The 11,847-nt window shown below is 41.4% G+C and overlaps 1 protein-coding gene across 1 annotated transcript; it reads right to left on the bottom strand.

The window, feature by feature from the left end:
• Nucleotides 1–1,049: 1,049 nt before the first annotated feature.
• sox17 (SRY-box transcription factor 17) lies at nucleotides 1,050–3,743 on the bottom strand. The gene is made up of 2 exons (XM_014984113.2): nucleotides 3,075–3,743; nucleotides 1,050–2,220 (listed from the first exon to the last, which is right to left on the bottom strand). Exons 1-2 carry the CDS (start codon nucleotides 3,388–3,390, stop codon nucleotides 1,328–1,330), a joined length of 1,209 nt encoding a protein of 402 aa, XP_014839599.2. The 5' UTR covers nucleotides 3,391–3,743; the 3' UTR covers nucleotides 1,050–1,327.
• Between the last annotated feature and the right edge of the window lie 8,104 nt (nucleotides 3,744–11,847).

Raw genomic sequence — 11,847 nt, 5'->3', positions numbered from 1 at the left:
ACTAAACATCAACCGAACTTTGTAGCTCCTTAATGGAGACTAAAGTTTTTACAGGATATGTTAACAAAAGCACCAGTTGTACACATAAAAAGGTGCGTCTTAATATATTAAACCCATCCATCCATCCATCCATCCATCCATCCATCCATCCATCCATCCATCCATCCATCCATCCATCCATCCATCCATCCATCCATCCATCCATCCATCCATCCATCCATCCATCCATCTCAGACAGCGTCTGTCTGATAGCCTTTTTTACTAATTAAAACCAGTAAATTTTGTAGACATGACTCCCTGCCACAGTTTTACCTTTCACCAAACTTTCTAATAAAAAGTACTAAGATTGTATAACACTAATAAAAAAGGATTTTTAACGTTGAAATGTCAGCCTGTGATCGGCTTGTGACTCCTCTGAGGTGTTAAGGAAGTCCAGGTTGCTTTTTTTTGGGGGGGGGGTCTAGTGTTTCCTCATCTTCCTCATAGATTCTCTAATGAGTTTGGGTCAGGTGAGTTTGCTGGCCTTTCAAGCACATGCCAGGTGTTGGTACTTCTGGCAGGGCTGGTGCCAACTCTTGGTGTAAAATAAAATCTTTGAAATATGTTTTCTGCCACACTTTTTTCTTCCTTTCAATTTCCATCTGCAATCCCTCCACTCAAATAAGTGTTGTTCACATTTTTCTTTCTTTTTTTTTTCTGGAAGTTAAAATTATTTTCTTAAAGAAGCCTCCTCCATATTTGTGCTGCATCTATGAAGGGAAAAGTATTGTGGCCGTCTTTTAGCCAGCTGTCTGGCAGTTTACAGCAACAGGTGGGGGAAGGGAATTCAGCGAAAACTGAATTTATTAGCAGTTTTCAAACTTTTAAAATCTCAGTATACTTTAATACCAGTAAGCAGTCCATGTTCAATTCTCGGCTTTTATTTTTTTAAAATGAAAACTTATTGAGTAAACATTTTTTTTATTTTTAAGTTCTTACTCTACTTCAAGAAAGATTCATAAAAGGTCAAAGATTTCACATAATTTTGAATAATAGATACAAACGCTAAATATTTTTGCAGTCATTTATTTCCTAAAAGTGCAAAAGTATAAAAAAAAAAAACTCGGTATATACATACATTTGAGACTGTACAATATTTATAATCTAAATATCCCTGCAAGAGAAGGAAAGAGAAGTTAAAACCAGTGTTAAGATTAAAATATTTCAGGTCTTTTCTAACAGTTTTCGGGCAGATACAGTACAAAATCTCAGGAGCTTCATTGTGCCAGGAGTGGAAAATAAAAATAAAAGTATTTCTGTTTAAAATTAGCTTCAAAGATCGTGGAGGTTAGGAGCTGTTGTAGCTGCAGTAATAGACGGCCGTGCTGGCGTCCGACAGCACGGATGAAATGAGGCTCTCGGGTCCCTGCATGCCGCCCTCGTGCGGCCCGTAAGGGAGGCCCGACATGTCCGTGCGGGCCGATGAGGACGAGCTCAGGTACTGCTCAAACTCGCTGCGGTCCACCTCGCCCAGCAGCTCTGAGTGGTGCATCTGCTCCATGCTGTCCGCCGAGTGAGAGTGGGAATCAGGGGGAGGGGAGAGCTGCCCTGCTCCGCCGGGGTGCCGCTTGGGGTGGCCGGGGCTGCAGTGCTGGGTGTAGTACATGGCCAAAGGGTTGGGGCAGCTCATGTAGGATGGAGGGGGCTGCTCGGGAGCCGAGCCCGGGTGGCGGTGCATGATGCCGGGGTTGCTGTGGTGGCCGGAGAGCGGTTCGTGAGGTTGAAAGTCTGCCACCTGAGAGTGGTAAGGGTACGCCGGCATCATGTGGCAGTCCTCCTGTGAATGTGGAGGGAAGAACATGGAGTCTGACTCTACGGCGTCCAGAGGAGAGGTGTCAGGAGTGGGAAGGCTGTAAGGTTCGTAAGAGGGTCCCCCGAGCACCTGAGCGTCCCGATAGTGGCTGAGCGGCTGCGGGGGAACCTGGAAGCCGTGCTCGTGGTAGCCCAGACCCAGGCTGTCCATGCATACCCTGCCGTCCCCGGGCATGGACGGGGCCTGGTGCTCGGGAACACCGTGGACCAGAAATCCCGAGTCCAGCCTCTTGATCCGCTTCACCTGCTTACGCCGCCGGGGCCGGTACTTGTAGTTGGGGTGGTCCTGCATGTGCTGGACCCGCAGCCGCTCGGCCTCCTCCACGAAGGGCTGCTTTTCTGTGACGGGAAGGGCTTTCCAGGATTTCCCTGCAGGTCAAGAGGAGCGGATCAGTGATACGTCAGCAGATACTGTACATGGCTCTGGTGATGCACATAAAAATAGCCTGTTGCCATTTTAGGGGAATAGGGACAGGAATTTGAGGTTATACCTGTGGCTTAACTGGCGTAGAGAGTTTAAAAACAGGACGACAAATCAAATATTTACAGGACACCTTATCCTCAACGTCTTATATTTGTACTAAAATTGAGTAATAATAATTTAGGATAGGAGAGTACATGTTTACAAGAAGGTGCAGCATGTATTATTTTCTCATGCTTAAAACATTTTTGTGTTTACCAGACCCGTATTAATAGCTGTGTATGTCTACGCTACTAAATGGAAATATTAGTGTGCAAAAACAAAATACGTAGGATCATAAATGCAGTAGGAAATCATATAGTTTTTTTGTATTGCACTAGAATGTATTGAAGAGTGTTGTATTCATGTAATGTATTCATAAATCAAAAGTAATTTTCCTTTTATATATTTGGATCTTGTGGCACAGAAAAGTGTTGATTATAAATAAATATCTCTCATTCTCAGCTCCAACAACAGCAACATAAAAACAGTAAACTCTGTTTCTGTTTCTTGATGTTGTTGTTTCCCCACCACAAGGTCATAAGTGACCCCCAACTTAGTCCACCCATTAAAACGTTTTTTGAAGCACCCCTGTAAATATTAGACGACCGAATGAGAGCGGCGATTAAAAGTAGTCTAGTAATGACTAAATGAGCTAAAATATGAAATTTTCAGTAGAAATTATTAAAAATAACAAATTCTAAAAGCTCAATGCTGTGTCAGCAGCAGAAACCTAAATAAATAAACATTTAAATGCACTTACCTAACATTTTGCTGAGCTCCGCGTTGTGCAGGTCCGGGTTCTGCTGCGCCAACCTCTTGCGCTCATCCTTCGCCCAGACCATGAACGCGTTCATGGGCCGCCGGATCCGCGGCTCGCTCTTGCCGCGTCCCTGACCGCCGGAGCCGCCGGAGCCGCCGCCTCCTGGCGCGCACGGCTCGTTTTTCACCTTGGTGTCCCCGAGAGGACTGAGCGGGTCGGCCCACTGGCAGTGTCCCATTCCAGGCATCATGACTGACATCGCGCACCTTGCCTGGGTCTGATCGTCGCTGGCGTAACCCGCATCGGGACTACTCATTTCTGTCCAAACTGGTTCTGGAAGGTGTTTGGAGAGGCGTCCGGACTGCGCGCAGGAACCACACCACAGCAACAAGAGAGAAAAAAAACGGGAAAAAATATGAGAGAAAAATAAAGATTTTGACTCTCTTGCGTTAAAGTTGGAAAGGAAAAAGAGAAAGTCACAAACAGATGCAGCAATAAGTGAAAAGGTAGACAGAAGTCAGCAGTGAACGTGAACAGTGGTGCGCTATAAACTCACAGGCAGCCAATCACCGGGCGGAGGGAGTGCCCACTACTACAAAGGTGTAAAAAAAAAAGTTCACGTCACACCCGCCTCAGACCCTGTTTTGGAGCGGCTATAATCACTGGGGGTTCTGGCTACCAGATTTCAAATGTATATTCATCAGAGCAATAAGACTCATTTAAGAATTTAACATAAATTTATCAACTTTTGCGCCAAAAGGAGGACAACCTCTCAAGTGTTCACAAGTCAGTGTGCCCGCCCCCAGCCCCAGCCCCCAGCGGCACTTTTCCAGGTTAAATGCAAAAAGATTTAATCACCAGTTTGTGTATTGGCCTGTTAACTACATTAGAGCCTTGACTCAATGAACTCAGCCTGAGGAATAAGGAGGCTTTGTAGCTTGATTAACCCAGAGACAACCTGAAATCACAAAAGTCACATTGACATTTGTAGAAGTTGTATGATAAGAACGTTTAGAATATAAGACTTTGAGAGAATGTAGACATGCTCTGTTATTGTTTACACAACCGTGCAGAAAAGTGCTGACTTGTCAGACATCCACCAGACAGTCCTTGATCACCTTCACAAGGGGATCACAAAGGTCACTGATGAAAAATTGGTGGAAGGAAAATCTGTTGTATAAAAGTTGTAATGTTGCACCATATAACTACAACCGATTTTCTGTTCTAGTTTTCTCAAAGGGAAAAATATATATATATATATTTTACAAACTGCAAACTAATTACTTGGAGCATGAATTTGACTTTTTAACTAAACTGCAGAATTAGTTAATTTTTCTGTTATTCAAATGTATTGAAATGTATTTAAGAAATATATACATAAAAGATAAAAAAATATCTTGTTTTGCAGTCATATTAAAAACAAATATGAAATAGTAATTGGATTAAGTAAATATTAATTAAAAATATGAAAAAAGGTAAAGCAAGGGAAAAAAAAGTACTATGAGAAACTGCACAGTTTCTGTGTGCCTTTTGTGATGTCACCAGATTTGTGCAATAAGGCTTGCTTTTAGGAAGGCAGACTCTATTTTGAATAAATAAGGATATAAAACAACATCTAAAGAAATATAAAAATGAACCATGACATGCCAAACTATCTCTACAGTGAGGCTGATGGATTTCACAAAACAGTCTGATTAGTAACTTTAATCAAGTAGCACAATTTGACTAAGCAATAAAAACTTGCAATATCACGTTTATCAACTCATAATATTGTTTCTTAATTTAAAGTGGATCTCTGCATGACTCCTCGTTTGAGGTTCCAGTTTCCCTACAATAAACTTTACAACTCACACAGTTGAATTGACAAGAGCAGATAAAGCTTAAATAAACAACGTTGAATCCTTTCTCAGTTGAAACTTGAAGCTTCTCTAATACCTTCATCTTCTTATTTTTGAGTCGATTATTGGTGGATTTTCTGCTGCCATGGTCTGCAGGCCCAGACCATCACACCTCTATCACCGTGTCTGACTGTTCATGTGATGTTCTTGGTGCAGATCCAGTAGATCAGTCACTTCTGTGGAGCCACTGTTCGATTTCCCAGTCATCTCAGTGACTTTTCTTCTACTTTTCTCCAGTTTCTTTCTTTCTGAGGCCCTCTAACCTAGTTTGTGTTGACAGGCAGGTTCTATGTAAGCAGCATCTCGAATCCTCAGGTTTTGGTTTGGTTAGATAAATTGAACTCAACTTAATTCATGCGTACAGAATTTTTATTCTTACTCTGATGATCTTTGTTCAACATTAAAATTAGTTTAACCCGATTAATGTTGCAAACAAAGTCAACAAAGTATGATACTCTGGACATCATGCACTTGAGTGCTACAATTGGATTTAATGGGTTAGTATGAAATACCTTCAAGCAAATCTGACTAAAAATATGCTAATGTAAAGTATTAATTCATATATTATTTAAAATTATTTTAAAGAAAAATAATCAGATGATTTTATACATGTTTGCTTGGATTTCTGTCTTAAACAGTGCTACTTGTACTTAAGGTTATTTTGGAGAATCTCCTATCAAGTCATGACTATTTATTGTTTCCTATTACTTCCCCTGTGTTTGTTCTCAATCCTTCTCAAAGTTTAGAAAAAAATGAACGTTACCCTTCTGTTTCAAACTCCAAGACGACTTGAGCCACAAGTCGAAAATGAACTCTTTTAACTCCTGTTGCACATTCTGATGCCTGTGTTAGCTTAGAGCACTTTCCCCACACGCTAAGATAACACCAGGAACTCAGAGCAACCTGCTGCACCTGGAACGTCTAGACTTGGAGCTATTTCGGCTGCAGAGAGTGAAGCGCCTGTTTGCAGGCAGAAATCCAAACAGCACCCGCAGGCGGCCGAGCTCCTTATCAGGGGCTGCAGACCCCGGCCTGTCAGCTTCATCTTTTCTCGGATCATTCCCATCTTGTTGTGGTCTGCAGTCGTGTCAAAAGGGGCTGACAGAAATATGAGAGATGCTTATGCAACCTCTGCATGCCCCCCAGCAGACAACAGCATGGGACTCTGGAGCGTTCCCTCCAGGGGTTAGTGGGAGGGTGTTTTTAACCAACCGAGGTCCCGATAGGCGTTGCATGGGACAGGATCTTGACCATAATGCTGTCATCATCTATTTTATCACTCGTGACCCGATACGGTTTCCCCCCCCTTCGCTCATTTGAGAGAAGAGAAAGAGGGACCCCTTTGTGTGTGTCTCTGCGTGTGTTGACATGGGCGTGGGCATGAGTGTGCCCCGGCCGCCTTTTGCTCCGTGTGGGAGTGAAAAATCCTGCCGTTTGATGGGAGAAGTCATAAAGTCTGGAGTCGAAGCCACACTTCCTCTGCAAGGTGAGGTTGAGAGTCAACCCAAAGGAGGGGAGGAGTTGGTGAGAAGGGGGGCGAGCTGGGACGGAGTGGGGGGGGGAGGTGACACGCCTCACATCCCCGCTCCTCTTCTCTCCAAACCCCCCCCCCCGCCTTCCACCAACTTGTACCTCCAACAAGTCCCCCGCCCCGTGCCTGGGGAGTCTGGGGCTGGGTGGGGGCCAGGGCTCCCGACGCCAGCCTCTGGACTCCGCGCTGAGGGAGAGGTCACTTGGCTTGCTTACACAATGGCATTATCTCAGTTCCAGCCTCGGCTACTGCAGCGGTGAGCACTTCCTGTCACTCTGCAAGCACTTCCTGTCCTTGGCGCAGCAGCACAAATTGTCCGCCTTCCAAGTGAGTTCTGAAACACAAGTTGAGCGGCCGGTCGCCAGTCCTGCTGTATAAATGTCTGTGGGTGGCTTTCTTGGGAATTGCTGGCTCCTTTGTGCTGGGCTGCAGAGGAGGACCAGTGTTAGTTTAAAACATAGGAACGGAAAGTATATATATGTTAGCACTCTGCGCTGATCCCCTGAGCTGCTCAAGCTGCACAAAGACACAGAGTTCAAACGGCACTCAGCTAATTAGCAGCAAATATAGAAGCCCCTGGTCATTATGTCCATGATTTCAAACGGCCAAAAGATGGCCACTTGCCAAACAATGGAAGAAAGTGCATGATGTATTGTTTTCCTTTTTTTTTTTTTTTACCAATTAAACTGCTAAATAATTTTATTGTGAATTATTTTCTTTTTTTTTTAAACCAGCATAGAGATACTTTAAGCATGCAGTGTTTGAATGAAACATAAATAAAGGGTCTGTTTTAGTCTACCTTCAGCAACAAAAACGTTCCATTGAAAAATATATAAATTTGTCATTGAAAAGCTATAAAATCCTAGAAAATTTCAAGGAGTTTCTTTCTGCGTCACTTCCATTTGCCGAAGAGCCAAATTTCTAGCAGTCTTGAATTATTATTGAGTTCCACCATGAATTATTCCAAGGCCCAAGAGTCACACTTTGGACACCCCTTATGTAGTCATTTAGGTAATAATGCAGTAATTGCAATTCACTAATTTACTACTTATCGTCTGCTTCTGCAGTTTTACAGTGGACCTCAAAAGCGTTCACAGCCATGTTTTATTGCCAGTTTTATGCCATGATAAAAAACAAAACAAACAACAACAACAACAAAAACAAAAACTGCATATTTTATACTGCATTTAACATGTGCAGCTGAAAACCGTGCAGCTGTCAGATGGAGATAAATACAATTTTTAAAAGCTTTGACAACCTGATGGGCCAAGTTTGCACAACTTTGAACAAATACTTTTGTTCACGCACCTTTTAATTCAGCTTCAGCATCCAACATATTTAGCGTAAATCTAAAATCCTGAGTACTGTTTGTTTTAGTTGCATAGATTTGATTTATTAAAGTTGCATTGCTACATTTTCTAACAGAAAACCAAGAGTAGGATAGAGGAAGTTTGTTAAAGAGGACACAAAACATCCCCATGATAAACTGTTTGAATGCTTGAAAGAGTTGGGAACAAAACAGTCAAAACTGCTTAAAGTACAAAATGCCAACGAAGAAACGCCAAAATGTATTTTTGGCTTCAAAAGTGAAACCAGTGTAAAAAAAAAATAAAAATACCTCATTAGGTTGCTGAGAAAATATTTTTCCTTAGTGGCATTAAAACAATTTCTGGTTCTATTTCAGTGAAGTTAACAAAATGAAAGGGTCCTTCATTATGTGTGTGTGTTTCTTTGTCCTGCTATAATCCATCACAAGCAGAGAAATCCTGACACATAAATGAATAAGTGATACATCTTGAAACTGTCTTTCTTTCTTCATTTCTGTTTGTTTTATGTCTAGATGTCAAATCCTAACAAAGATCACTTCAGTGCTTCACAAGACAAGCAGATTCAATTCCTGTTTGAGCCGTCTATCTTCATCCGGTTCCTATACAGGTCGCTTAAATTCATTTGATTTCACAATACCTATTAGATGAAAAAAAAAACAAACATTTGTATTGAATCGTCTCACTTCCACGTAGTCTAGGTTCTTTACTGTCACTGGATGACAGCAGAGAAAAAGAGTTGCGTACACAAAGGTCTTACGTAACACCTGTCAGGGTGGCAGCTTGTTTCTTTCAGGTGTGATGTCATTTGCCCTGTTTTCATACTTCTGCAATTTTGGTTTCATTCCACTTAATGAACAACAATAAAACATGCCTCTGGAGTTTCTGTGCGAACCTTGTGCCATTGTTTTTGTATCTACATTCAGGTGAGAATTAAGAGGCTGTAAGCAGAATTTAGTTTGGGAGCCCACTTTCAATTCACAAGACGTAACTTGCTGATTTTTGCTGATTGCAATTTACAGCTTCTGGAAACCCAAAGTGTGGTGATAGAAAAACATATAGGATGAATATAATACTGCTGACTTGGCAGTTATCCAGCATGCACCCTCCACAACCAGGGATAGCCTCAAAAGGCCACTGCTAGATAAACTCACAGAGAGCTTTATGTGAAGATATAAATGGAAAGTTAAGTGGAATAAAAGGTGTGATAAAAGCAAAAAGGATAACTAGACTTCTTCTATCTCATCTTACTTAATGGCTACATTTTCTCAGCAGTTTGACTTTTAGTGCTCATTTGCTATAAGCTGTAAAAATCAACAATCAACACAAATCCATTCTTTAAACGCACCACTACTTGTGCAATGAACCAGCAAAATGTTTCACTTTTTGAATTGATATATGAAAATATGAACTTTTGTTGACATGTATTTTCAGGCCGTTGCTATTTTAAGTTGTTTTGCACCAGCTTTGATGGATAAAAATGTCAAGCTATTTTCTGTTTTGCAATGGAAATATGGTTTGGGAGTCAATGAATTTGGTTTGATCACGAGTCTTAATTCCGAATTCAAGTCCACTATTCCCAAAATGAAGAATGATTATCTCAACCTTTCACCCATCTCCAAATCTCTAAATGGAGACTTCTGTTCCAGTTGATTTTATCACACCCGGATAGCTCTGTTCAAGAAACAGGAAGCAGTAACTTACAGAGGTGATTTAAGACCCCTGGTTTACCAAATAGTAGAAAAAAGTTTTACGCTGGTCAGTAGGTGGTACAAAAAAAGCTCTGACCTTTTGAGAAACAGACCCACGGTCTTTGCGTCATCTGACACCGCAAACAAAGGTTATACTGGATTCTTGCACACAGAAAAGTGGGGGTGAGTTTATCATGTTTGTTCCTCTGCGTCCTGCAAAGTAATGGGGGTGTGCTACGTTCAGAAGTCTGGCCTGGTCAATTTCTGAGTGTGACTCTCTGTCAGCTCTTGAGCTGCTGTTGCTTTGTGTTGCCATGAAGTTAAGTTAGAAGACTTGCAATTCAGCACAACATACCAGACAAGGACATATTGGAATAGGCATTTAACTAGAACTAGTGGGGAAAACATTTATATTGTTTGCTAGCCACAACATCGCTAGCTAACAATGGTTAGCATCTGTTTGGAGCTTCAACATTAAACTTTTGAAAGGCCAATAAAAAGCCAAACAATGCTCTTAAATTTGCTACACCATCCACAGATAATTAAAAACATAAACAATGTTTTGTGAAACCTTTACTCTATTCTTGAAAAGGTAAAAAAAAAATTAGGCTTTTACCACTGATTTTGGCATTAAGAAAACCTTAGCTGGGATACATCTTGAAAATTGCAGTAGGAGTTAGTGGAGTGATTTGTGCCAGTGGGTGAAATGTGCCACCCCTTGTTACAGGGAAACAGAAGAATTGGGTCATGTGGCCACACATCTTTGAAGAGTCAATCATTTAACTCATCCCGCAAAGGAGAGAGCCTCAATGCATGAAATGAAGGCACTTTAAGTAAAATAAAAAAGAAAACTGTAATACCTTACACAAAACAAACTGTGATGAAACTACGATTTTTGGGGATTTTGATTGGCTGTAGTTCAAAATTTACATTATTACAACTGGATCTGGCTATTTCTACAGCCTTCATAAAACAAAGTTTGTAATTGTGAAACATTTCCTCTGTTGCCCGATAGACCGATAGAGCGCTGTGTTGCTCTCTATTGTGTGCAATAGAATACTATATTTTTGTCATTTGGACAAGATTAGATAGGCTACCTCTTGTAAAATGACATATCTAGAGAGGTCAAATTGTACTGAATAGCTTTATTATGATTATATTTGCAAGATGAAAAATATGAAATTATATAGAGAACATCACAATTTATGGCAACATTTCATTTGATTGTAGACATGCAAGAGAAAAAGCAACAAAAACAAACAATCAAAGCCACTTTAAACTGGTAAATACATCATAAATTGTACAGTGCTGGACTTTTACTGGCATCCGTGCTTATCAGCTGTTAGATAGAGATTCTTTAGATTGTCTGATGAGCCTCTGCCTTCCTCCAACACCTGCTCTGTAGGTGTTTCAGGATGGGGGGATGGTGCTTGGCTGCTCCCCATTGAAAAGATTGGGGAGGAGGAGAACAGAGCAGGTGTGTTGTCAGATACCTATTCTGGAAATAGAAATGACACATTTTCCTTAAGTTTTGACGCTAATAGAGTCACCTAGGATATTTTTTTTTCAGTCTTTATTGTATTTCTTTGTGTGCCATCGGCTGTCAGTCAAACTGTGCCAGGAGGTTTTTGTTGAAAGAGATGAAAACGTAATACTTCAACGAGGAGCAGTTTCTGCTTTAACGATGCATGATTGCTGTTTGATCTTAAGTAACCTGAAAATCACCCCGATTGAGGAATTGCAGATATGAGAGATCCTCTACGGCCTGAAGTGGTTAAATTGAACATCAGTGCAGGATATGAGAGTCTGGCAATGGGTTATGTTTTTTCCAGAGGTCACAGTTTAAACCTCTGACCATAAAAAAATTGGGGACTTGAAATTATTGCAAATGATGGAAAAAAAAAAAAAAAAAAAAAAAAAAAAGCAGGAGGTAAGACACAAAAAAAAAAGCTGTCACACTGTGTGAAACTTTGCGTCCTGCTCGCATGCCCACAGATGTTTTTATGTGTTATTGCTGGTATAGTATTCCCCCTCCCTCAGGGGATTTCTGGGAAAGTTTTCTGACCAGCGAGCACACACACACACTAACCTTGCAGAAAGGGTAGCACTGGGATGTTGTCTGCCGTGAACAAGTGGGGACACAAAGGAAGCCGTCTCCACTCTTGTCTCATTGTTCTGGAGGCGTTAATCTGTCAGGGATCTGCTGGGAATCAGGTGGGAATCTACTCAGCCCTGGCGTGTTTATTGAACGAGCCATTCCTCGTTGTGCAAAGACGGGACCTCTCGATGTGTTCACCTCCTCGCCCTTTCGCAGCCACCATCCTGCCC

This window comes from Poecilia mexicana, unplaced genomic scaffold, assembly GCF_051168715.1.
Source record: "Poecilia mexicana isolate PSO_F unplaced genomic scaffold, ASM5116871v1 scaffold_20, whole genome shotgun sequence".
In the NCBI taxonomy this organism is placed as follows: domain Eukaryota; kingdom Metazoa; phylum Chordata; class Actinopteri; order Cyprinodontiformes; family Poeciliidae; genus Poecilia; species Poecilia mexicana.
The sequence above is the reverse complement of the archived record's forward strand: the minus strand, read 5'-3'. Positions and strand labels throughout refer to the sequence as shown.

Coding starts and splice junctions, on each gene's coding strand:
- sox17 (XM_014984113.2), bottom strand. CDS start 3,390: ATGAGTAGTCCCGATGCGGGTTACGCCAGCGACGATCAGACCCAGGCA. Junction 2,221..3,074: donor GGAGCTCAGCAAAATGTTAG/GTAAGTGCATTT, acceptor CTTGACCTGCAG/GGAAATCCTGGAAAGCCCTT.